Source organism: Lathyrus oleraceus, chromosome 3 (assembly GCF_024323335.1).
Source record: "Lathyrus oleraceus cultivar Zhongwan6 chromosome 3, CAAS_Psat_ZW6_1.0, whole genome shotgun sequence".
NCBI lineage: Eukaryota > Viridiplantae > Streptophyta > Magnoliopsida > Fabales > Fabaceae > Lathyrus > Lathyrus oleraceus.
In genome coordinates, this window is record NC_066581.1 from 98,226,398 (window position 1) to 98,253,564 (window position 27,167).

A 27,167-nucleotide genomic window follows, 5' to 3' on the forward strand; every position below is an offset into this window, starting at 1 on the left:
TATCCAAAATGCACATACATAAAAACAAATTCGAAACTCCCAAATGGTAGATCCAAATGAGTATTGTGAGTAATGGTTGGAAATCCCTTGAAATAAGGAACAAAAGTCATGTTGGGAAAAAATCATTTCGCATGTGCAAATTGATGAAAACTGGCTGTGAAAATCCAGGTACAAAACATATTCAAATCATTTTGAAAAAGTTAGCCAAAAGCAAGCTTATTCAAACCCCTCTGTTTTCATGATACAAGTTTTAAATGAGAAAACCTCCAACATCAAAGTTGTAGGCCTTTTCAAGATGGTAAATCTAGACTCAAAGTTTACATCATTTGGATTTTTTATGACAAAGTCATGGGAATTTGAAATTGGGTACTTTTTCAAATTCAATGAATTAGGTCCAAGATGACCTATAATGTTTTGCATTATCAAATGTATTTATTTTAGGATTATGAAATTTTGTACAACATAAAATTTGAAGTATACATCTCAAGCTTTCCAATGCATTTGGTCTCACCTCAAAATTATAAAAATTAAGGAAGTTATTCCCTTGGTAAATTGACCCAAAATTAGGGTTTCAGTCAAAATGACCTATAATGTTTTGAAATGAATGATGACCTTCCAAGTTTCAAATGGATTTTTGATGAAAATTAAAGTTGTTCATATAGTTCTTAGGAACATTTTTTATCTTAGGGTCATATTCATTTGACAAACACATTAAAAGTTATATCTCATTGATTCTCAGCTTAGTCAGATGACTTGACTGGTCAACTTTTCAAGGTCAAACTTCCAATCTTGATGAATAAATGATTGAGGGGACTCAATTAGGCTCATATATGAATACAATGATAAATTAAAGAACTTCCCTTAATTAAATTTGATCAGAGGTTGAGATTGCTTCATGGGCAAGGCACAGTCAAAGCATAGTGAAATTAGGGTTTCCTTGGGAAACAATCTTCAAGCCCTTTGGGTTATCTTGATCAAATTCATAAATTGAGATACTTGGGAGACATATATGATGATTAGGAGCTTTGTGGACCATTGCCATGCTTTTTCTCATCTTCATCCAGCCATTGCATTGGGCTTAGGAGCCTCCTAGGAGCATTGTGGAGCACATGATCACTTGAGCTTCAAAACAAAAAGAGTTAGTGACATATTTTTGGGCTTTTGGTTAGTAATCAAATAAGAAAAGTAATAATATACAATACAATCATGCTTGGTGGTATCAAAAGACTCAAACCAGTCCCAACCCTAGGGTTAAGGAGCCAAACATGCTATGATCCTTTAGGCAATGCACTTGTGCAATAACATGATGCCATGAGGGATCTTAGGGTAAAAATTAGTGTCTTACAATGGTAGTAGAAGCTTGCACTCATAGTGTTTGAGCTCAAAACTCCCAGTTCCTGAATTTGCAAAATAAAAAATCTGGAGGTTGAAGACGAAGTGCTTCGCACGCTTCATATGGAAATTTGAATCCCTTGGCCAATCAGAGTGGGGCACCTCTCTTATCTGTTACATTCAAATATTTTATTTTTCTATTTTATTTCATTTAATTCCTTTTTCTTTTAAAAATCATTTTAATTAGCCCCTTTATTATTTTTTAGTCCAACTTCTTTTCACAATTTCATAAAAATATTCTCTACCACATATAATTTTTCCATATTTTTTAAAAATCATTTTGCATTTCATTCATATTTTATTTTATTTTCCATTTAATTTTCATTTTACATTTTTATTTTAAAACAGTTTTCATCCCAACTTTTGAGATCAAGTTACTTGTAATTTTGTTGACTTCCTTCATTTTTTGTGGACTTTTATTTAGTGTTTTAATACCTCTTTGACATTTTCTCTTTTATTTTCTTTTATTAATCATTATTAAATCATTTTTAATCATCTTTTAGTTCTTTTTATCATTCACTTGATGTTTTGAACTAAGTCGATTGCTTGGTTGATGAGGTCTTCCACATCTCAAATCATTGATAGATGGACTTGAGGTTGATTCAACCTTCTTTGATCCAAAGGTATTGATATATGATCATGAATCATCTTCAATACTTTGCATCAATGATAGGTTATCCCTTGATGTGCCATATTTTGAGTTCTTTGATTTATGGATAGATCGATCCCTATGTGATTGCCTTAGCTCTCCTTTTCTATCTTCATCCATCTCTTCTTTTCTTTTGCTTTGATCATTGTGTGATGTGTTGTAGGAGATTAAATTTGTGTTAATTTTCTAACATGTTTGGCACATACAATGTTATTAATCGGCCTCAGATATGTATGGCTTCTATATAAGCCTACTTACGATTGGTTAACATAATGCTAAATTGTCCTGACACAATCAATTGACCATTAACTCCTAACATTACTTCTTGCACTTTACATAATTTCCATTTAATTCAAGTCATTTAGTTCATGTCATTCACTTATATATCATTTACTTAATGCACTTTAATTTCATGTCTCATTAATCATCATCTCACTTCATACTCTATTCATCTTGCCTTATTCATCTGTTGCTTCTTATCTTGTTTGATTGATCTGCTTGTTAATATTATTGAATTAAAACATGATAAAGTGACTTTGACTTAACCTTAAACATATGCTTGACCTGGAGTGTGGGTGACCTCTTGGACTATGGAATTCTGACTTAGGTTTTAGACCCATTGCTTGACTCGAAGTAACCTTGGACCCATGGAACTTGTGGACACTTTGACTTGCTTTTTCCCTGTTGAACTTTTGAACTTGTGGTTTTATTCATCTACATTTTCCCTCTTATTTATTGCATTCACCTTCTTAGGCTTAACATACATTTACACACACACACACACACATGGCTTTCTCTTGGGCTACCTAACAATGAGACATAGGACAATACACTTTGCACTCACATGGATTTCTCTTGGGCTACATGACAATGATACCTTAGGCTAGTTTTGTATGATCATGCATCTTGTTTGTTCATTAATCTTATTCCTTTGATTTGGCTTGATCAAATTCCATTTGATCAACTAGATCCTTTCATCCATCTCATTCCCTTTGTCTTTGTCAAGTGACCATAAGTCCCTTGGTCACTTGATGGGATTTGTCTATGTTACTTTGGAGCTTCATCCTCTCAGCAAGTACAAGACTCATAGTGGACTACAGTTTCCTCAGCAGATCTCATTCATATGACTCATCGCCACAAGCTTCTTTGGGAACCTACTTCAACAACTTATTAGTCATTGACTAGGATTTCATGCCATGAGCCTTAAGCAATAGAAAATGATGAGAGGGGATCTTCCGTACCCTTGTCTAGAGTACCTCTGTGCACATGATGTAGACCCTAACTACTCAGAGTATTTATTTCTATTCATAGACTTTAGTCCAATTCCAGCCAATTCACTATCAAGTTTGCAACTTGCCTTGTGGCTCATTTATCTCTCCTTTTGGTTTAAACACCATTGCAATCACCTCTTTTAGGGACACATCTTTCATGGTTAACCCCTTATCCTTTTCTTTGGGACACACCTTTATGGTTAACCCCCATCTTTCTTGGTTATGACACCATAATTCAGGGACACACCTCTTTGGTTAACCCTCTATCCTATTTTGGTTTAAACATCATTCTCTTACCATGTGAGACCCAGTGCTTTGGTAAGACCCTTATCATGTTAGTCCCTGTGCTTTGACAAGTTCCTGTTTTTCTCCCTTACCATGTGAGACCTAATGCTTTGGTAAAACCCTTGTCATGTTAGTCCCTATGCTTTGACAAGTTCCTGTTTTTCTCCATTACCGTGTGAGACCTAGTGCTTTGGTAAGATCCTTGTCATGTTAGTCCCTGTGCTTTAACAAGTTTATATTTTTCTCCCTTACCATGTGAGACCGAGTGCTTTGGTAAGACCCTTGTCATGTTAGTCCTTGTGCTTTGACAAGTTCCTGCTTTTCTCCCTTACCATGTGAGACCCATTGCTTTGGTAAGACCCTTGTCATGTTAGTCTCTGTGCTTTGACAAGTTCCTATTTTTATCCCTTACCATGTCAGTCCCCATGCTTTGGTAAGCCCTTCTTTTCTGGTTTAAACACCACCCCTAATCATTATCTTTTTCTCAGTATTGGTCCTCCAAACTACGGAGCTTTGACTTCCTTATTTCACTATAAGGATACGTAGGCACGAGAATGTGAATCCTTGGCGAGAACCTTCCTTTCTTTTCTTTCTTTCTCTCTGGTTCCACAAACTACAAGGCTCTGACTTTCTCATTTCACCATGATAATACGTAGACATGAGGGCCACAATCCTCCTCGAGCACTCTCTTTATAACCCATTTTCTGTTTTGCAGGTACATGAAGATAGCAACACCTATTCAAGGAAGAGCATTCAAGACAGTTCTCATGGAGTACCATGGATGTGAGGGGTGCTCATACCTTCCCCTTGCATAACCGACTTCCTTACCTGTTTCTCTATTTCCCCTTGGGTTTTATCAATATTTTCCTTTCACTCTTTTGGGATAAATAAAGTTCGGTGGTGACTATGTTGTATCTTCGAGCGTGCGATGCATTTGGTGCATATTTCACGTAGCTTCACTCAGAAGTCATACACCTTAAATTCTGAAAGGTAGAAGAATGCTTAGAAGGAGAAGGAGAAGTATGACAAGAGGAAAGTTCAGTGTTACTGTTATAAGAAGTTTGGCCATTTCGCTGCTGATTGTTGGTCAAACAAGGAAAGGAAGTCAGAAGAAGCAAACGTAGCCAGTGGAGATTCTGATGATGAATTTCTGCTATTGATGGCTTCTAAATTTGATGATGCATATTTGGTAAACTGGTGGTATATGGACACTGGCTGCTCAAATCATCTTACTTGAAATAAGAAATGGCTGGTTGACTTTGACTCTGGTAAGAGGACAAAGATCAGATGTGATGATGATAAATACCTCAATGTTGAAGGTATGGGAAATGTCAGAGTAGTTATGAATAATGGTAAAAAAACATTGATTCAGAATAACAGTATGTTCCTGGTATGAAAAGAAATCTGATGGGTGTATGTCAATTAATTGAGAAAGGTTTTTCAGTTACCATGAAGGATAATATTTTGAAGTTGTATGACTTAATGAAAAGTTGATTATTAAGTCAGAACAGGGGAGGAATAGAACATTCAAAGTGAATGTTCAAAATGTAGACTCTGAATGCCTTACTACAACAAGTGTTGTGAAGGAAAGTGAGTTGTGGCACAAAATATTTGGTCATCTAAACTTCAGAATCTTAGGGCATCTGAATTCAAAGAAGTTGGTACATGGAATTCTTTTAATTAAGAATCCAGAGAAGTCATGAAATGTGTGCATGAGAGGGAATCAACCAAGACTTCCATTTGCATCTGAAATGCCTCCAAGAGAAAAGCATGCTCTAGGTGTGGTGCATTATGATGTGCGGGACCATTTCTAGTACCTTCACTTAGAGGGAATAAATACTTTGTGTCATTTGTTGACGAGTTCAAAAGGGTGACACGGGTATCAATTATAAAGTTCAAACATTAGGTGTTTGCTAAATTTAAGAAATTCATAATCAAGGCTAAGAATCAGAGTGGTCAGAAACTGGAAATTCTCAGAACTGACGGTGGAAGTGAGTATAACTCTATTGATTTCAGAAAGTTCTATGAGGAGAATGGAATTAAGCATGAGGTAACTGCTTCATACACTCCTCAACACAATGGTATTGCTGAAAGAAGAAACCGAACTTTGCTTGATATGACAACGGGCATGCTGAAGGAGAAGAAGCTCTGCCACACCTTGTGGGGAGAAGTTGTTGCCACTGCAACATATGTGCTCAACAGGTGTCCAACCAAAAAGTCGAAGAAAATTGTTCCTTTAGAGAAGTGGACTGGAGATAAGTAAAATGTTAGTCATCTGAAGGTGTTTGGTTCTACTTGTTACAAACATGTTCCAGATGCTAAGAGAATGAAGTTGGATGACAAAAACAAAGTTATGTTGCTTGTAGGATACCACAGTACAGGTGCTTATAAGCTCTATTGCCCTATGACTAACAAGGTTGAATTCAACAGAGATGTCATTGTGAAGGAACCAGAAGCGTGGGATTGGAGTAAATCTCAATCGAACTCTAGTGAGTTAACCTTTGAAGATACTTTAGAGTCTGAAGGTTCTGAAGATGAGTTAGAATTAGAAAATGATTCTGAAGGTGAGTATGACTCTGAAGGCGAGTCTGACTCTGAAGGTGAATCTGAGTCAGACTCAGGTGGAGATCCAGACTCTAGGAACATTCCAGACTCTGATGGTGGTCATGCCTCTGAAGGTGGTACTTTTGGGGTTCTAGTATTTGATATTGTTCCAATGTGCGAAGAAGATTCTGAACAATTTTAGAGGCCACAAAGAATCAGAAACATTCCAAGAAGGTTTTCAGAATTTGACATGCTGCAAGATACTGAAGGAGAAGTCATTCAGTGTGTCATGTTAGTAGACTCTGAACCAGTTAGTGTTGAAGAAGCAGTCAAGAAGAAAGTGTGCCTGAAGGCCATGAAAGAAGAACTTGAGGTTATAGAAAGAAACAAGGCTTGGGAGTTCACTGAGCTTCCAAAGGACAAGAAAGCCATCAACATCAGATGGGTTTTCAAGGTGAAACTAAAGCTAGATACATCAATTGGAAAACAAAAAGCAAGGTTGGAAGTAAAAGGTTTCCTACAGAAACCTGCTTTAGATTACTTTGAAGTGTTTTCTCCTATAGCAAGACATGAGACAATCAGACTGGTGATTGCGATAGTTGCTAATAGGAATTGGCATCTGATTCATTTAGATGTGAAATATGCTTTTCTGAATGATTCATTACAAGAAGAGGTATATGTTTCACAACCTCCTCGATTTTTGAAAAAGAATCAAAAGGAATGGTGTACAGGTTACATAAAGCGCTGTATGGACTGAAACAAGCTCCTAGAGCTTGGAATCTGAAAGTTGATTCATTTTTCAAGCTCCAAGGATTCATAAAGTGTGAGATGAAGTATGACGTTTATGTTCAGCATACTTCTGAAGGCAATATGATTCTGGTGTGTCTCTATGTTGATGACATATGTCTAACAGGAAGTTGTAAATATGAGATAGTTAAGTTCAAGAAGGTGTGGATGAATGAGTTTGAGATAACTGATCTAGGAAAGATGACATATTTTCTAGGGATGGAGTTTATGTATTCTGAGAAGGGTATCATTTTGCATTAGTTGAAATATGAACTTGAGATTCTGAAGAGATTCGAGTTGTTGAATGTAAGACTGTTGTCACACCTGCAGAAACAAATCGCAAATTGGATTCTGGTTCTGAAAGTGATAATGTAGATGCCATAACTTCCAAGCAGTTGGTTGGCTCTCCGAGGTATTTGTGTAATACCAGACCTTACATTTGCTATGCAATTGGAATGGTTAGTAGGTTCATGAGTAAACCGAAGTGGTCTTATTACCAAGTTGTTGTCAAGATTCTGAGGTATATTAAGGGGACTCTGAAGTATGGAGTTTTGTTCTCTTCTGGTGAAAAGGTTAATTCAGAGCTTATATGTTACTCATAATCTGATTGGTGTGGAGACAGAGTTGACCGAAGAAGTACTTTTGGATATTTGTTTAAGTATCCGAGAGGTCATATTTCTTGGTGTTCCAAGAAGCAACCGGTTATTGCTTTGTCAGTCTGTAAAGTTGGATATATTGTAGGTGATGTGGTTGCATGTCAAGTTGTCTGACTTCTGAATTTACTGCAGGATCTGAAGATCAAGGTAAACAAGCCTCTGAAGCTGATGATTGATAACAAGTCTGCAATCAATCTTGCCAAGAACCCAATGCTGCATGGGAGAAGCAAGCATATTAAGACTAAGTATCATTTTCTGAGAAGTCAGATTCAGAATGGAGTGCTATAATTTATGCACTATAGCACCCAGAAGTAGCTGGCAGATGTTCTGACGAAAGCGATTAAGACTAATCAATTTCTCCACTTAAGGGATGGAATTGGGGTTATTAGTTTTGATTAGTTAAATCCTGAATTAAGGGATGATGTTGAAGGGTAATTCAGTTATTTAGTATGTTGCCTACATGACATTATTGTTTGTGTATATAAAGTAGTGTAGCTAATAATAGTTGTAAGCTCAGTCTGTGTACAGTAGTGTGTGTGCAACCATTTTGTTGTAACCGTTTTAGTAGAGTAGTGGAAGTTTATTATTCTCTTTTGTCTCTCTTCCTCCATCTTCATCTTCTTCATCTTGTGCACCAACATTCTTGACTTTATTATCTATTGAATTTTTTTACAAGAAATCGATTGTGATAATTTAATAAACAATTTTGCATCTCAAAAAGCTCGAAAATAAAATTTATTAAAAAAATTAATTTTATAAAGGCCTAATTCTTAGAGTTTACTTTAGGCCTCAATATTGGTTAGTAACTCCTAGTGATCAACCTCAATAACAACTCTATTGATTGTTGAATTTACAACTCAACTAAGAAAAATCAACAATTATGCCAAGTTACTGAAACATTGAGTGATGTACACAAATAGATTCAACATTATTCCTTATGAGAGCATTATCGTGGAATACAAGAAACATAGGACTCGCAAACCCTAGGCACTAAGAACTTAATATAGCGCACAAAACTCTTCTCAAACAAGAGAATTGAGTCTCCTTATATAGCAATACATTATGAACTTTTTCTCCTTGAATATCTGAATTAAATTCTTCCAGAATAATAGCTGAATTAGATGGATTTTATTTGCTCCATAAATCTCTCCAACAAAAGATATGATTTGTTATATTTCAAATTCAAATTTAAATCTTATTTGATCTTTAACAGCTAACAAACAAATCAAATAAATATTGCTTAATAATATGCAACAAATCTGGTTAAGATTCAATCAGAAATTTCGCACCAAACAACATCCATTATGGTCTGCTGACCAGGGTCAGATTTTGCACTACACACATGGTGGAACTCCGTGTTCCACATGTTGTATCAGTACACCCAAATTAAGTCTTCATAAATCATAAATCTTCTTTGTAGAATGAATCTTGGATAGAATAAGACTGACATATGTATGTTGCTAGATACCTTACAACACACATGTTGGAACAACGTGTTCCACATGTATCCCTTCTGCACCAGAAACAATTTGAACATACTCCATGTTGTTTTTCCTTATGCAGTCAATCCAAAAAGAACAACACATTGATTTTTTTTTACAAGAAATCGATTATTATGATAATTCAATAAATGATTTTGCATCTCAAAAAACTCAAAAAATAAAATATTCAAAATTATTTATATAAAAATATTAATTTTATAAAGATCCATTTTTTAGAATTTGCTTTAGACCTTAATATTGATTAAGAAAGCCCCGATTTCACTTAGTAAAATAAGACTGTTATTTATAGTCTTTATGTATTTTCTTTTATACTAAATACTCTTTCTTCTAGTTAAGAAACCAAAACTGAGAAACAAAGTTCATTCCTAAATATGATGACTTAGAGAAAAAAATCATTGTTGAGAAGTATTAGTCAATTTCCCAACCGACTTCTCTATTCAACAACAGAAACTAATACTTTTTATATGTTTGTATATAACCTATTCAAAGGTAAAGTGTTAGGTTTCACATGATTTAATAGTATATATTTTAAAGTTAATGACTCATTTTAATTTAATTTCAACTTAACAATAATAATGTGTTGAAAAAATATGTGTTAACCAATGTATTGATAACACTTCTCATGATGATAGAATTTATAAATGACTAATAACTACTATTACTGCTAAAGAAGGATTAAAACCTTACTATTACATTAAGCTTTTTAAAACTTAGATTGTATTGTTTGTGTGACATGACATAAATGTCATTTAAAATCATTTTTTGCTACAAGATTAATTTTTCCGCTAAGTTGCATCAAAACTTTTTGACTATAACATTCTTAAATAACTATATAGAATAAAATATTATATATAGGACGCTATGCTTGCAATTTTATAAGGATAATAAATAAATAAATAAATAAATGATTTTAATTTAATTAAAAAATATTATAATAATAACATTTAATATTGTGGTGTTAATTACATTTAAAATTAAATAGATCAATTTGTTGATCTAATAATATTTAAATTGCTCATAATACAGTTAAAACAATTACATTTACTTTTAACCCTACTTAAAATGTGTTTTATAGTTTCATGAATTTTAGATCCTCATTAATTTGGAGTTGGGACTAATGAACACATTGATTTAATTTCAAACTGTATTGATTAGAGTATTAAGATGCAATTATGTAGTTTTGCTATCTTATAAATGAATCATAAATGTTTACCCGTAATTTTTGTTTTTTATTTAGCTTCAACTGACGATGATATAACTTGTTTAATTGAACATATATGAATCAATTAATTTTAAAATTTGTCATGATCTAAATTAATTAGAGTTTAATTGAAATGTACCGACAGTGTAAAGATATTTTACACTGTCAGTTAATCACAGCCATTGTTTTTTTAGAGAAGTTTGACTTTTTCTATAATCACATGTAAAATAACCAAAATGGATGATTGTGATGTATTGCCAATATAAATTTTTTTACCTTGACATTGCATAACAATTAATCTCAATTAATTATTAAATGTGGACGCCTAATTTTTGCTATTGTTTTTGACTTAACCTCAATAGATAGTGATGTAATGTATTCAAGCGAATATATTTAAACAATTCATTTTAAAATTTATCGTGATCTACATTAATTATAAAATTTGGACGTGAGATTTTTGCTTTTGACTTAACCTCAATTGACAGTGATATAACAGGTACAAGTGAGCATATTTGAACAAATTCATTTAAAAATTTGTCGTAACTTAAATTAATTATTAAATTTAAACGTGTGATTTTTGCTTTTGAATTAACATCAATTGACTGTGATATAACGTATACAAGTGAGCATATTTGATCAGATTCACTTTAAAATTTGTCGTGACTTAAATTAATTATTAAATATAGATGTTTGATTTTTGCTTTTCACATAACCTTAATTGACACTGATATAACGTGTACAAGTGATCATATTTAAATTTGAACAAATTCACTTAAAATTTGTCATGACTTCAATTAATTATTAAATGTGGGCGCGTGATTTTTTCTTTTGCTTTTGACTTAACCTCAATTGACGGTGATGTAACGTATTCAAGTGAATATATTTAAACATTCACTTTAAAATTTGTCGTGACCTAAATTAATTATTAAATTTGGACGTATGATTTCTACTTTTGACTCAACCTCAATTCGTGACTTCAATTAATTATTAAATGTAGATGCGTATGATTTCTCCTTTTAATTTAATTTCAATTGACGATGATATAATATGTTCAAATAAAAATATTTGAACTGATTCACTTTAAAATTTATCGTAAGCTAAATCAATTATTAAAAGACTTTCTAACTCATAAGTTTTCAAATTGAAGACTTACATTGACAAGTGAGATCATTCATTCATGATAGTAGTATTGAAAATAATCAGCATTCTAATTGTGATTTTTGTTAAGACCTTCTCAATCTAATGGCTATAATTGATCCACTAATACTCTATCATTCCTTTAATGTCAATATTTCTAATGAAATAGACTATACAATAGCCTAAGTTGATGCAACTATGGTATTTTCAAAAGATGAATAAACAAAAGAGTGAAAGCACCAAATTATACACATTAAGCACTTATTTTATTATTACAAAAGCGATTTTATTGAAAGATAAAATAGGTGGAAAAAAAGGTTGGCATTTATCATCTGAAGTAATATCTCCTCATTATGCTCAACTGTCTCAATTACTCTTGCATTTATGTGATTTAAATGGTCTTAATAGAATGGCCATTATTTTTCAATGCTTGGAACTACCCAACCCAATCCAACCCACTCTCTATACCATCCATTGTTTTGTAATTTAATTTCACTCTTAACTCACACTATTACTCTCATTATACTCGTGGATACACATGATTTAGAAATAATATTAAATATTATACTTTTTTAATTTAAAAGTTAAATTATTATTTTTTTTAAGTAAACTCGCCAAAGTAATAAACATATTAAAAAAAAAATTATATAGTTGGACTTACGATTTCGCATAAGATGATTAATTTTTTATCGACTGATCAATTTTATTAAAAAATATAAATAATATTGAAAAAAACTTAAAATTACAGATTGCAGAAGATAATTAATTCTTTATGGGCTGATCAATTTTATTTTAAAAAATAAACAATATTATAAAAAAATAATAACTTTCATTGAGTGCCTTAGATCATGGCTACACAAGATCTGAATGAAATTATAAAACTAATTTTTCTATGATGATTAAAAAAATTAGCTTATCTTAAATTGTAGTAACTAAGAAGCCAAATTTAATAAAGTCAACTTTCACATTTAATTACCCTCATTAGTTGCCAACCATTTCTTCTTGATTTTCAACTTGCAATGCAATTCTCTCTCTAATTAGTTTATTAACATTTTTTATATATTTTTTTTGTCAAACAAACATGAATATTTTGTTAATATAGATAAAAATACATATGAATAAAAAATTGATAGAAAAATATAAATAGTATAATATGGTGCAAACATAGCTTATGTGGGCCTTAATATTTAAATATTTTAACTTTTTAACTGTTACCTTTTAGTACTTCAGAGGATCTATAATTCTATATACTGTCATATATATTCTATGTTACTTTTGTTGCCGTTTTTTTCTTGAATGATGATGTCAAACATTAAAAAATTCGGATAAAACAGTAATAAAAAATAAAAATAAAAGTCAAGATAAAGTAAATGATTTTTTTGACTTAATTTCAACCAGAAAACTACAAAGATACATGAGGTAAACCCCTACTACATTGAAAATCTAAAACAAGTAACAATTTTTTTCATTTTTTTTATATATTAATGAAAATAATGCTATTTACACTCCATTTCTTTCTTTCTTTTTTTTTTAAATTTTTTTTTATCTTGAAAGATGGTAAAAATGGAGTGCACATAACACTATTCATAAAAGATAACAACACTAAATCATAAATAAATAACATATTCCTAGGATTAAATAAAAATACTATTTCTAATACTACTGCTAATAATAAATATATAATATTATAATATAATATAATATATTATATTATAATATAATATAATATTCCTAGTTCTGAGAAAAAACAGAGGTTTGAAACAGAGTACTCTGTTTCTAACTATGTTTCATTCTAATTCTTCTTGTTGTTGTTGAGGAAATCAAGCAAAACGGTGCTTTCACATTTGGGACATTTTTGATCATTCTCAGAGAGCATCACATACATGAGACAACGAGGACAACCAACGAGTAACATCGAGGTTGCTTCAGGGCTGTTCGGTCCACTCTCCGACGAGACGCAAGAACTTGGCGGCGACAACGAAGCTGATCGTGTTGGTGATGATTCTATTCTTCTTATTTCAGCTCTTGGTGGTGATAGGTTCAGCTTCAAATCAAGCTTTGGTCCAGTTCCGTTTCTTCGACTCATCCTCTGTTTTGCTCTGTTTTTCTCTGTTTTCTGCAACAACAAAAAATTTATAAGAGAAGAGATTAAAACAAGATTAAGAAAAAGAGAAAGAAAAAAAATGAATTGATAACTCACATAAAGAGGAGGAAGAAGGAAGAGAAGAAATGATAATAGTGATAATAAGAGTGTTGTGGTTTTGATGTGAGAATGAAAGGAGGTTGGAGGGGAATTTATACAAGGGAAATGAAGGGTGAATTAAAGGTTAATTTAATTGAGGAGGGTGTAAGGTGTAGAGAGAGAAAGAAGAGAGAGAAAGAAGAGAGAGAAAAGAATTGAATTGAGTAGAAAAAAGAGTGTAAATTGAGGCCAAGAAATGTATTAATTGTTTGGAAAAATAGCAAGAAGTATGCAACAATTGGAAAATTGGAGTAAATATTGCAATTACACAAACTGCACAACAGGCCCTTTCTTCATTCATTGCTTAACAATTTTTTATATATTTTTTAAATGAGTCGGTGTTTAAGACAAATAAATAAATAAAACTTTTTTTAATATTAGTTTTTATTTAATTTCACATCTAACTTCTACATTAATGGACAGCTAAATTAATTGATTTTAAGGTCAAATTTTATAATTGTGTAAAAATATTGAATTAACCAGAGCTCAGATAAGAATTAAATAAAATTTAATTAATAATTATTCAAGTTTAAATGATTTAATTTTAAGTTTAACTTATTACTATTTATGTTATTTTTTGTTTTTTTAGCGCAAAAGTTATTTCTGTTTTTTATTATGACTCGTTTTGATATTTTTATAGTATTAAGAAATGTAATTATTATTGTATAGAAAGGAAAATTAATTTTTTGCGTACAAAATTGTATTTTATTAATTGTATTAAAAAATTATTTAAAGAATCTAAATAAGAAAGAATAATAAATATTTTTAAATGTATAACAAAAAAATATCATTAATGATTTATTACTATTTTAAAATAATTTATAATTTATGATAATTTTTGTAAGTGGCTTATAATAAATAAAAAATAGAGGGGGTGGTGATTTAAGTTCAATTACTTAATTAATAATTTTTATTTTAATATTTTTAAATGTATTAAGAAATATAATTATGATTGTATAGAAAAAGTAAAATTATAAATTTCTTTACAAAATTATCTAATGGTAAATATATTTAAAAATTTAAAAAGAGAAAATAATAAATATTTGAGAATATAATAGAACAAAAATATTATTAAATAATTTAATAGTATCGTAAAATGCTTTATAATTTTATTATAATTTTCTTAAAACGCCTTATAATAAAAAATAGTTTATTGCCGCTTTGTTACTCTTTTTTGTTTGATTCATAAGTCTCTTTATTTTAAAATCAAATAATTTTAATTTTTTTCATATTTTTTTCTTTAAAATTGATGATTTATCCTTTTTCAAATAATACTTATTACTAAAATTTGATAAATTATTATATAAAAATCTTTTATAAAGTATTATAAATAAAAATTATAATTCAAAAAAATATCATTTTACCAATTTGTAGTATAAAAAATGAAAAGATAACAAATTATTTAATTTTAAAATATAAGAACTAATTTCATAAACTAGATAAAATTGAGACTAAAACGATAATTTAACCTAAAAAAGTATACAGGGTGGTGTTTTAAGTTCGATTATTTAATTAATATTTTTTTGTTAATTTAAGGCTAACTAAACTCTTTATTATTTAAAATATTAGTTACAATAATAGTTATTAATATCTAACCCTACACCAATAATACTTAATATCCATCAAGTAGTAAAGCATCAATTCTATTTTTATTTTTTTTGGTACAGCATCAATTCTATTTTAATTGTACTATCAATGAAAAAAAAACAGGTGCAATAGATATGGTGAGGTTCAATATCTTAAATATTCAGCGGCTTCTTAAGAAAAAGAAAGATATTAATTTCAATGTCTATGGTTGATGGGAGATGAGATACATTAAACATCATCACACCTTCGTTAGATTATTATATACTTTAAATTAAATGAAGTTTCATAGTTTTTTTAATGTTTAGAACGATGATAATTATTATAGCAGGGGAAGCACACCACCTTCGCATGAATATCTGAACTGAATCTCCACAAGAAAAAAGAAAAAAAAAATAATTTGATTTGTTGGATCATTTATTTTGTATAATTTATGTTGCACTTTTGTTGACTACAACACTATCAATTGGAAAGTACAACCGTAGTCCATTCTCCAAAATGTGTTACCATCAGTACTTTGTTTGTTTGGATGAAAAATAGGGAGAAGAAATTTAGATATAGAAAAAAAAAGAATATGTTGTACTTTCCTTTTTATCTTATCATGTTTTTTTTTAAATGAGAGGACAAAAGCCTAGAAACACAAGACAATTATTTACTAAGCCTTACAAAAGAAACATAAAGATTTTCTTGAATCAAAAGGAGCAATCATCCAAGACTATCATCATAAATACTACTACAATCTTGTTGATGTCACTTAACCAAGAAATTTGCACTTCGATTAGTTTCACGATAGATATTCTCCATTGCGATCTCAACAAAATTGTTACCAAGCTACTTAATATGCATTAACAAATTGAAACCAATATGTGGCAGAAGATCTACATCTTGCAACATAGTGGTCACCTTACTTATCAACTTGAATTAGCACCTTCTTGTAGCCACCCCTCCAAGCACTCTAAAGCTCAGCCAAAACTACCCCCAACTCGGCATAAATGTTGTTGCTTGTACCAATAAACTTGCTAAAACTTTTAATCCACTTCCCAGTATTATCCCTCAAAAGATCACCACAACCAGCCTTGCCATCATGATCCACAACAACATTAGTATTTAAGCAAATCCAATCACCTTTAGGAAGAATCCACCGAACCTGCGAAATGGTTGAAAAGGGGGAACTAACCGCTACTTCATAGTACAGTATTGTAGATATTGATGAACCTGATCCAATATATCAACAACTGCATTATACGACAATTTACAAATATCAATGTGTTGCCTGTAATCCCTCCACTTTTAGATAGAATGACAAGCAATAACCCATAACACCTTTCAATCCTTAAATTTAGGATTCAAATTATAGAGTAGATTGATTTGGAGCCAAGTTTCAAACTCATCTCGAAAGAAAAGATGCTTGTTATTATTGCTAACAAGCTGAGACCAAATCTGTCTAGCCAAACTACAATCACGTAACACATGCAGAGCTTATTCCTCGTGATTTATGCAGTTATCTCAATAAACATCCATTAAACGAAGATGTCCTAGAACTTGGTTCGTAGGAAGTTCATAATGACATAACTTCCAAATAAAGTATGGAATACGCTCCAGAGCTTTTATCTTTCAGAGGACTTTCCAATTTAAACTCACATTTATAACAACATTACTAGCAGTAGTCGGGAGATAAAGATACATAAAAGCTATGGAGAATGCCCCATCATCCGTACCACTCTACAGTCTCATATCATTAATCTCAGAGTTGTGAGTTGGTGGAGGTATGGCTTTCATTTTAGCTAAACTGTCTTGATCAATCAAGCCATCCAGAAACTGCCAATTTCATTCACCTTTATTATTCACCATCCTACACACATTTAGATTACGCTCAATTCTACAATTCTGGCTGCGCAACTTCAAACTCAAATGCAGACCTAGTTCAATCCACGCATTACTCCAAAACCTAGTAGTCTTACCATTCCCTAACTCCCAATATGTCATACTCTCCATATGAGGCCACATCTTAGCAAGATTCTTCCATAGACTCAAATATGTAGCCTTGGCACTCCCTGTTTCCATATGAGACCTATTAGTGATATACTTCTCATAACGTCGCACCACAAGGAATGACACCCACTCTTCAAACGCCAACTGAGATTAGTAAGGCAAGCTTGATTCATAATCTCAAGCTTTCTAATGCCTAACCCTCATAGATCCTTCGCCATAACTATTTTACTACAACTTATCGTATGCAAATGATGTTTATCAACATTGTCTCCCCAAATAAAATCCCTCTGCATCTTTTGGATCTCCCTGATACAAGTCATAGGAATAATTGATGTCATTATGCTATACGTAGGAAAAGTCTCAATCACGAATTTGGCAAGAGTGATACGCCCAGTAAAGGACAGTTGATTCCTTTTCCAATTCGATATCCTATTTTAAACCTTTTTGACCAAGTAGGAATCACCCCTAAATAAGTTCCCAACACCTTTATTTCCTTGAAACCCGTCATCTTAAGGATAAGCATCCTTGTCGCTTTACTTGTGTTCCTAGAGAAGGTGATTAGGCATGACAACATAACCTGTACCCACGGGTACCCACCCGAACCCGCCCCGAAGTTGATGGGGAAAACTCGTTTTGACTGGATTTGGATTCGGGTTTAGGTTTCCCCCGATTATAAAAGATGGGGACGGGTAGGGTAATGGGGACACTAGTACCCACCCCGAATCCTCCCCCGAACCCGCCCCGTTTCTTTTATTATGTACATTATTATTTATTTTTGATAATTTAAATACTAAATATGTGGTTAATATTTTGATATTTTAATTTTAATTTATTATTTAAAATATTTGAAATGTATGTATGAAATTTTATTAGATTGTTTTATTTTATTATTTGTAATGTAATTTTATTTTGAAAAAATGAAATATTTCTATTAAAAAATTTGATTTCACTAAATGAATGGTGGCGGGACGGGGATACCGGAACCCAACCCGAACCCGTTTGGGACGAGTTTGGGTTTTGATTCTCCATCCCCGTCTGGATTTGGGGCAGGGAACGAGGATTGTTTAGGGATTCAGGTTTGGGTTTGAGGGAGGTGAAAACTGTCCCCGACTCGCCCCGTTGCCATGCCTAAAGGTGATATTGGATTTCTCCACACTCACCCTCTGACCAGACACTTGACAAAAAACCTTAAGAGTATTCGGCACAATATATATCTGCTTCTCTGTTGTGGCTCCTGTAATACCCCAAAATTTACCCTTCATTTTTCCCGAAAAAAAAAAAATTTAATTAATTAATTAATTAATTAATTAATTAAATAAATAAAATAAATAAATAAAATATAACAAATTATTTTGGACTTGGGTCTCCCTCATTTGAGCCCATTACCCACGAAAATCAGTCTATAAATACTGAAGTTTCAGTATAGGAAAAGACACTTGGAGTTACACTTGGAGTTACACTGGGAGATTCACTGGAGAAAGAAGGAAGAGAAGCAAAACCCTGAGGAAAAGATAGTGAGAGAAAAGCCAACAGAGTTCAGAGCAACCTCCAAACCCTGAAGGGAACTCAACTTGCAAACCTCACGGGCGCAACTCAATTTCAATCAAGCTCTCCAATCAGGTTTGCCCTATATCCATCATCTTTATGCCTTTTATTTGAATGCTCTAAATGTATGAGGTATTATGGGTGAATTTGATACCTTTTTTGTGAGCCTTTTGTGAATTTTGATGGAATTATTCATGTGGTTACATTTTGATTTAGGGGCAACTCTGGGTTACCCTATTTTGTTTATTCTAACCTGTCTTATGTTTCCATGGCATTGTTTTCTCTTGATTTCATCCTGCTGCTCTAACCCTTTGTCGAGTTTTGTGAGGGCTCACATGGCTTTCGCAGAGACACTCGCGTGGTTTCCCACTTTATTTGTGGGATACCCCCTGGAATTTTATTCTGATTATTTGTGTTGACTGATTTCCTTTGACGGTCCAGCTGGAGACATTTCAGGGTTTCTTGCCCCTTTAACTGCTATAGCTTCGGATCTTTATCCGTGTGGTAATTTTTTCCCTTTCTCATACTTTATCGCTTTCTTAGCTGGAAGACCTCGATAGGAGGCAATGTTTGAGCCCCTTGGTGGCATTTTACTTTGAGATACATGTTTTGTGTTTTGTATTCATATCCCTGCAGGTAACGCGGTTCCTTCGTCAAGGACTGCCTTTTTGCCCTCGAGCATCCCAAACCCTAAAACCCAAAGCAACACGTTTACTCCTTCTACTACAGGCGAGTAAGTCTCCAAAGGTCGAGCATCCGGTAGATTGCGTAGTAACGTTGTTCGTCCAAAACCCAATCCATAACCCCGTAGTTAGCCGAACTACGGCTTGCTCTGATTCTCATTCCAGATGAGATACGTAGGCATAAGACGCGATGTCTTAGCGAGCACACATCCCCCCAACTCATAGGTCAGCCGAGCTACGAAGACTCTGATTCTCATATTCAGATGAGATACGTATGCAGTGGATGCGACATCCGTGCGAGTCATTTCTCTTAACCTTTTTAGTAAATAAACACGTTAGGTAAACCCACACCCTTTAGACAAAAACTACAAAAGTGGATCCCGTAGAGTACTATGGATGCGTAGGGGTGCTAATACCTTCCCTTCGCATAACCGACTCCCGAACCCAAGATTTGGTTGCGAGACCCCGTCTTGTCCTTTCCTTTTCAGGTTTACTTCGAGCGTTTCCTTTCCCTCCTTTGGGATGAATAACGCACGGTGGCGACTCTTCTGTCATTCTCTTTCGCCGGTTGTTTTTTCGCACACTGTATTTTTCAGGTTGCGACAGCTCCAAACATGATTAAATCATCAGCAAACATGAGATGTGAAACTCTAGGTCCATCTTTGCCAATCTTCATACAATCTCACTTCTTTTGCTCAACCGAATCCAAAATCATATGAGAAAGCTTGCCAATGCTTAAAACAAAAAGATACGGAGACAAAAGGTCTCCTTGCCTAATACCTTTCTTGGTATGGAAATACTCTCCTTTCTCACCTTTCCACTGAACCATCATCTTGTTAGATAAAATAGCATTCATTACATGCCTTTTAACCACCTCCATAATACTAGCTTCTCCCTATATTTTCTCCATGAAATACCAACTAAGGTTATCATACGCTTTAGCCAGATCAAGCTTAAGAGAAAAGTAACCTTTTTGACCTTTAAGGCGATTCATGCTATGGAGAATATCTTGAGCCACCACAATGTTCTCTCGAATATTTCTCTTGGGGATGAAATTGGCCTGATTAGGAGTTATCAAAGTATCCATAGTAGGCTTCAACCTATTAACAATAATTTTACTGAACAACTTGTGAATCGAATTACACATCGCTATAGGCCTGAATTGATTAACAGTTTGGGGGCTAGCAGCTTTTGGAATAAGGCATATATCTGTATAATTGATCTCCTTTATTCTAGTTTCTTGCATCCACAAACTCTTGATAAATCGATAAACACCATGATTGGTAACATCTCAAGTGCTCTGATAGAATCCTGCTGGAAAATCGTCAGGCCCATGGTACTTCCAAGCCTCCATATCAAAAAGCGCCTACTTAACCTCAGAATAGGTAATGTCAGGCTCAAGGGATCTTCTATGCTGACTTTCCATGATCAGGAAGGTGTGATGCGTATTACTCCAATCATAAGTAGCAAGATACTTGGTATAAAGATTTATAAAGTTGGTGTTAAACATATCTCTTATTTTCCCACTATCCTCAATCCAATTACATTCCTCGTCCTTAAGGACATTGACCACCTTGTTTTTGTGATGTTGAACAACTTTAGTATGATAGAATTTGGTATTTCTATCACCATCAACCATCCATTGCACCTTGGCCTGTTGAAACCACATGAGCTCCTCATGATACAAAATTTTATCAAGGTTAATTTTGATCCGCAAATTCCCTAATCACAATATGAGTAATATGGGTAAAATGCAAAATTTTATAAAGGGCCTCAAAGCACCAGTTCGAATGCTTTTAGATGCATCCGCAGGTGGTACAATAAAAATACTCACCAAACCACAAGTTAAATAGATAAAAGAGAATATGAGTCTAAATGAGTACAACTTTGCAAATACCAGAGGGTTGAACATGCTAGAAACCAAGAACAAATCTCACAGTGAATTGACTTTAGGAGGATACGAGGAACATCTCACCAAGATGGAAGTATTAAATAAGAAGTTGGAATCTATGTTTAAAGTCAAGTGGAGGAATGAAGCACCAACTATCCACATTGACCACTTGGATGAACTAGCACATTGTCTAGCAATCGAGGCTGATCCTGATGATAAGCCTTGGTTTTCTGACATAAAGACAGTTTTGGAGAAACAGGAATATCCCAAGGATACATCTATTACTGATAAGAAGGCCTTGAGAAGACTTTCTTCCAAGTTTTTCTTAAACGGTGATGTGTTATACAAGAGGAATTATGATTCTGTGCTGCTCAGATGTGTGGATATACACGAAGCAAGCACGATCATAAAGTCCATACATGAAGGTTGCGAAGGTGTACATGCAAAAGGTCCTGTTATGTCTAAGAAGATCCTTCGGGCTGGGTATTACTAGACAACAATGGAGGTTGACTATTACAACATTGTTAGAAGATACCACAAGTGTCAAATATATGGTGACAAGATCTTTGTGCCACCAACTCCGTTGAATGTTCTGACGTCTCCATGACCCTTCTCTATGCGGGGTATTCATATGATTGGGATGATATAACCAAAAGCTTCCAATGGTCATCGATTCATCCTAGTTTCTATTGATTACTTTACGAAGTGGGTCAAAGCTGCTTCATATGCTAATGTCACTCAACAAGTAGTTACTCTCTTTATCAAGAAAGAGATAATTTGTTGCTACAGAATTCCTAGCAAGATCGTCACTGACAATGCCAGTAATCTCAATAACAATATGACGAAGGATTTATGCGAAGAATTTAAGATCGAGCACCACAACTCTTCACCATACCGGCCCAAGATGAATGGTGTCGTAGAAGCAGCTAATAGGAACATCAAGAGAATTGTCTAGAAAATGATTAAAACATATAAGGATTGGCATGAGATGCTACCTTATGCTCTGCACGGTTACAAGACCTCGGTTTGTACATCCACTAGGGCAACTCCATACTCATTAGTATATGGGATGAAGGCTTTTCTACCTATTGAAGTTGAGATTACTTCATTCATGGTTATCATGGAGGCTGACCTTGATGAAGCTAAATAGGTTTGATCTTGGTATGACCAACTGAATCTGGTTGAAGAGAAGCTATTGATGGATGTATGCCATGGTCAGTTGTACCAAAGACGCCTTAAACAAGCTTTTGATAAGAAAGTTCTTCCTCGTGAGTAACGCTCAGGAGAACTCATGCTCAAAAGGTATTCTGCTATTCCCTCGGATCCTCGAGGAAAATGGACTCCCAACTATGAAGGACCTTTTGTCATTAAGAAGACTTTCTCAGGTGGATCCTTAATCCTCACAACAATGGATGGGGAAGATTTTCCGTTGCTAGTGAGCGCAGACATAGTAAAAAAATATTATGCCTAGAAAGAAATGATAACAAAATCCCGCTAGATTGATTTTCACAAGATCAATCTAGGCAAAAATGGCTATCCCGGTGGATCAAAAATTGAATTGTCCATGCAAAAGTTAGGGATCAAATAAAAATATAAGGCTCGCTGAGTTGAAAACCCGAAAGGGTGACTTAAGCAAATATGAGCATCCCAATGGATGAAAAAAATAGAAATATCCAGGCAAAAGTTAGGGATAAAGGCATTGGCTATGTTCCTTGAGCCTATTTCGCTACAAGCTAGATCTCAGACGGCCAAAGATCGATCCAATCATTGTCAATCCAAACAAAGTATTGGAATTCAGATCCTACAGTGGATGATGACCTATGTTGTAATCAATGGAAAAATACAAAAGATATTTCCCATTGCCATTTCTTTTATTTTTCAATTTTTGCAACATCCTCTTTAAGGATATTTGCATCCTTGTACACACCATATGTATGAAGGTAGAGAAAAACAAGAAAGAGGGGTTTGAATTATTTTAACGATAATAAAAAAACACTTTTTGGAAATGAGACACACGCAGAAATAAATAATATCAACATAGAATTTTTATACTGGTTCACTTGAAATTGAAAGCTACTCCAGTCCACCCGCCCAAGGTGATTTCGCCTTCAATAAGGACTTAATCCACTAATCTTGAAAGATTACAAAAAGGTTCGTCTAAGAGGATAAATATCTCTTATCCTTCTCAAGTTTATAAACTTCACAAGTCACTTGAGGAGTAATCAACAAATAAATAAAATTACAGTAATGCTTAGTGCTTCTAGATAAGCATAAATTACACAAGGTAAGAGCAAAAAGAAATGTTCACACTTTTAGAGCAGCAACTCATGTGAGAAAGAGAATGAATAATAGATATGAAAGTAGTGTTTTATTCTCGTTTGCTTCCGTTGCGTTCTTAGTGAAGTGTTCCATCCTTTATATAGGAGTGATGAGAAGACCGTTGAGTGACAAGATCTTTGGCAATGATGGATGATTAAAGTCATTAATCTTTGTGTTCTTTCCAAAGCAGTTTTGAGGCACTATAACTTTCTTCCTGAATTAGATTCTTTCCATAAGTGGAAGTCTTCATAGCTAAGTCTTTGGAAGAATGATTCTGAATCAAAAGGTTCAAATATCAAAGTCTCTATTCAGCAAGTGTATCCTTCAGATAGTTGCTGTAGCTGACTGTCTGCAGAGGTTCTTCCAATTGATTACATCAGAGTATAAAAACTTCATATCCTAGTGTGCGTTCATCCGCTTCAGAGTGTCTGATCTCTATTTGTTTTGTACGCTTCCTTGATCAGAGTCAGAGCTTCTGCTGAGTATCTTCTAAGTGATTATTCTGAACTAGTATCTGTATCTGATGAATGTTTATCTGACTTCTTTTATTAGAGTCCTGCATACTTAGATAAATTTTGTTAGGGTACCATTTTTGTTTCATCTTTTGTTATCATCAAAATCTTAGAGACAAATTGTTGATACTAGATTTGTTCTTACAATCTCCCCCTTTTTGATGATGACAAAAAAATTCAGAGTGATAATGAAACAATGATATTATCAACAAAAATAATATCTCAGAGTCAGATGAGAGGTCACTCCCCCTGAGATGGATCATCGAATTTCTCAGAAGTTCTTACCAAACTTTCCTTGTGTGGCAGCTAGTTTGTACCTTAGTTGTTATCCTGTATAACTTTAGTTTGCATAAGATATTAAGATATTAATGTACGCAGTGCAACAAGAGACTTAGATATATTTTCATCAGAGCTGTTTTTATTCTCCCCCTTTTTGTCAGACTCAAAAAGACAACAAAAAATAGGTAAAAGAAAGCTCATATATGATAAAGATAGATATAGGTAAGCAGCAATTCAAAAAGAGAGCACAAAATACATAGTAGAAAACATAAGGAAAACAACAAGAGAAGCCTAAGTGCCTAAGGGTTTGGAGGCGGAGGCATCCTTTGGAGCAGTTGGGTTAGCAGGTTCTGAATATTGTTGTTGACGGAGTCTTGGTGATCCAATATTGCTCGCACTATCTGTTGCTCCTTCTGCAGCTCTTCTAGAGTCTTTAGGACCAGAGGAGCGAAGCTAGAGGTTGATTGCTCCCCCTGAGTAAGAGCATCAGTGCTAGCCTTTGCAGCTTCTTCCGCAGCTATGTGTGCTGCTTCTTCAGCGTCGGCTTTTGCTTTTGCCTCAGCTTCAGCAACAACCTTCTCTGCAACTTCTCTAACCCGTTGCTCTTCTTCCACGCGAGCTTTCTCTTCTGCTTCTCTTCTGGCCTTTTCCTCTTCCTCTCTGGCGAATCGTGTCTGAAGCCTTTCTCCAGTGTCTCTGATAAAGTCGTTGCGGACTTGTTCAAAGAGGCATTTCAGTTTGAAAGCCTCAGATGTCATCCATCTGATCACTCTGTTCTAGTGAGTCCTCACTGCAGAGGGATCATCACTGATACTAGAGTTTATAGATAGAGATCTGATCTTATCCACTTAAGACTCAGCAAATAAAGAGATTGCTTCTTCTATAGTGGGGAAGGTAGTTTCTGGTTCAATGTCGGGGGATGGGGATGTTGGTGGTGTTTGATTGGTGTCAGCGGGAGTCTGAGAGGTAGGGATGATAATGTTTTCAGAGGGTGGTATGGTGGGAGTATCAAAGGGTGGTATTGTGGGTTTTTTAGGTGGTGGATTTGGTGGTTATTCAGATGGTGGTTTTTAGGGTTGTTCAGATGGTGGTGGAATTGGTTGTTCAGGTGGTGGAGTGTTAGCTTCTGGTTCAGGTTGTTGTTGTGTGGTAAGAGCACGATCCTGAAGCTGAGCCAGTGTGGGGGATTAAGGGTCAGAGGGTTCTGAGTCAGATGATAAGATGTAGTAGGGTGGAGATGAAGGTGTGGAGGAGATAGGTGAGATGAGTTCGTTAAGCATCTCAGCTTCAGAAACTGGTAGGGTTGTGGTGGAGAGATTGAATTTTTGAAACGGAGGTGATGGTGGGTTAGGGGTTGGAGTATCATAGGGTTTGGTGGTAGAGGGTTAGGGCTCAGATTGAGTGTAAATAGGGGTGGTTTAGGGAAGAGAAGAAGCAATTTGCTTTAAATTGACAGAGCGAGAGTGAGGAGGCAAATACTTACTTGGTGATTCGATCAGAGGGACCAGAGGTCTGGACGTAGAAGTTTCCCCCAGTTTTGCTTTCTTGGCCTTCTTTGACGTCTGAAAAGGTTCTCGTTGTCTCTTCATGAAGTTTGGTGGATGCTCAGGCATCCAATCCATAGAGAACTCTAAGATGTCGACTCTTTGGCTTGCAAGATCCTTGAGATAATGTGCCACAACCTCTGGAGGATCAATCTTGGAGAAGAGGTAGAGGCCATTTGGAATATTCCTCTGATCCTTGAGTGCTTCCCAGGAGGTATCTAAAGAGGTTTTCACCTTGACTTGCTCAATCACCCCCATGCTCTTCAAATTGCGAGCCTTTAGAGGCCTTCCAATGCCAACAATGACATCTTCCACCAGATTGTGATGGATCATGTGATCCACCAACCCGCTCTCGATCAGAACGTCGGAGATAAGCCTTCCGAGAGGGATGTAGGTTCTAGGCTTCATGTTGTTTCTGGTGTCTTTGACAGAGTCTCTGAGGTATTTGAAGAGCAGTGCTGACAGATTCAGCTTGAGCCCTTTGTGAAGGCAGTAGAGTATGCACTTCTGATCCGTGTTGATGTAGTCATAAGAGTTGGAGGCTGGGCGGTGATGAATGGTTCCCAGAATTATCTTCATCCAGACTCTGAGGTTCTGGTGAAATTCCTTGTTTTTGGAGGAGTTTCCTTCAGCGTTCTGTTGGAAAATGGTTGGGGCAATTTCCTGGGACATGTACTTTTCCCTAGGGTTGATATTGTAGATCCTTCTTCCCCCTGTCTTCTCCATGTTCAGAAGGGATACGATTCACTTCTCAGTGATGACAATATTTACCCCCAGAACATGTGACACTATGTAATGATCATCTGAGTCTGCAAAGCGCCAGAACTCTTTTACCAGATAGGTATAGACAAGGCCATTGAGTCTTTGGAAATAGGTTTCCCACCCTTGCATTATGAGTTCCTCAGTAAGGTCTATTCCATTTCACTTCATGTTCTCGAAATCTACCAACGATTCACACAAGACCTCAAGCTTTTCAAATGGAGTGGCAAGATGGATATGGGGTTCACGATCCAAAATGTGTGGTTCTTTGTAAATTAGGATAGAGACAACACCGATTGTAGCAATTGTTTGCTGAGAAGAAATAGAAGGTTGTTCCATTGATTCCATTTGCTGAGAGTAGTTGTAGACGAATTGTTGTTGGGAATCCATGAGA

The 27,167-nt window shown here is 34.5% G+C and overlaps 1 protein-coding gene across 1 annotated transcript; it reads right to left on the minus strand.

Annotated features, from left to right (window-relative positions):
- Window positions 1-24,769: 24,769 nt before the first annotated feature.
- Window positions 24,770-25,228, minus strand: LOC127129881 (uncharacterized). Its single transcript, XM_051058991.1, has one exon. The coding sequence runs from the start codon at window positions 25,226-25,228 to the stop codon at window positions 24,770-24,772; it is 459 nt and encodes a 152-aa protein (XP_050914948.1).
- Window positions 25,229-27,167: the final 1,939 nt, after the last annotated feature.

Excerpts from the sequence above, each read along its gene's own strand:
- LOC127129881 (XM_051058991.1), bottom strand. The coding sequence starts at position 25,228 with ATGACATCTGAGGCTTTCAAACTGAAATGCCTCTTTGAACAAGTCCGC.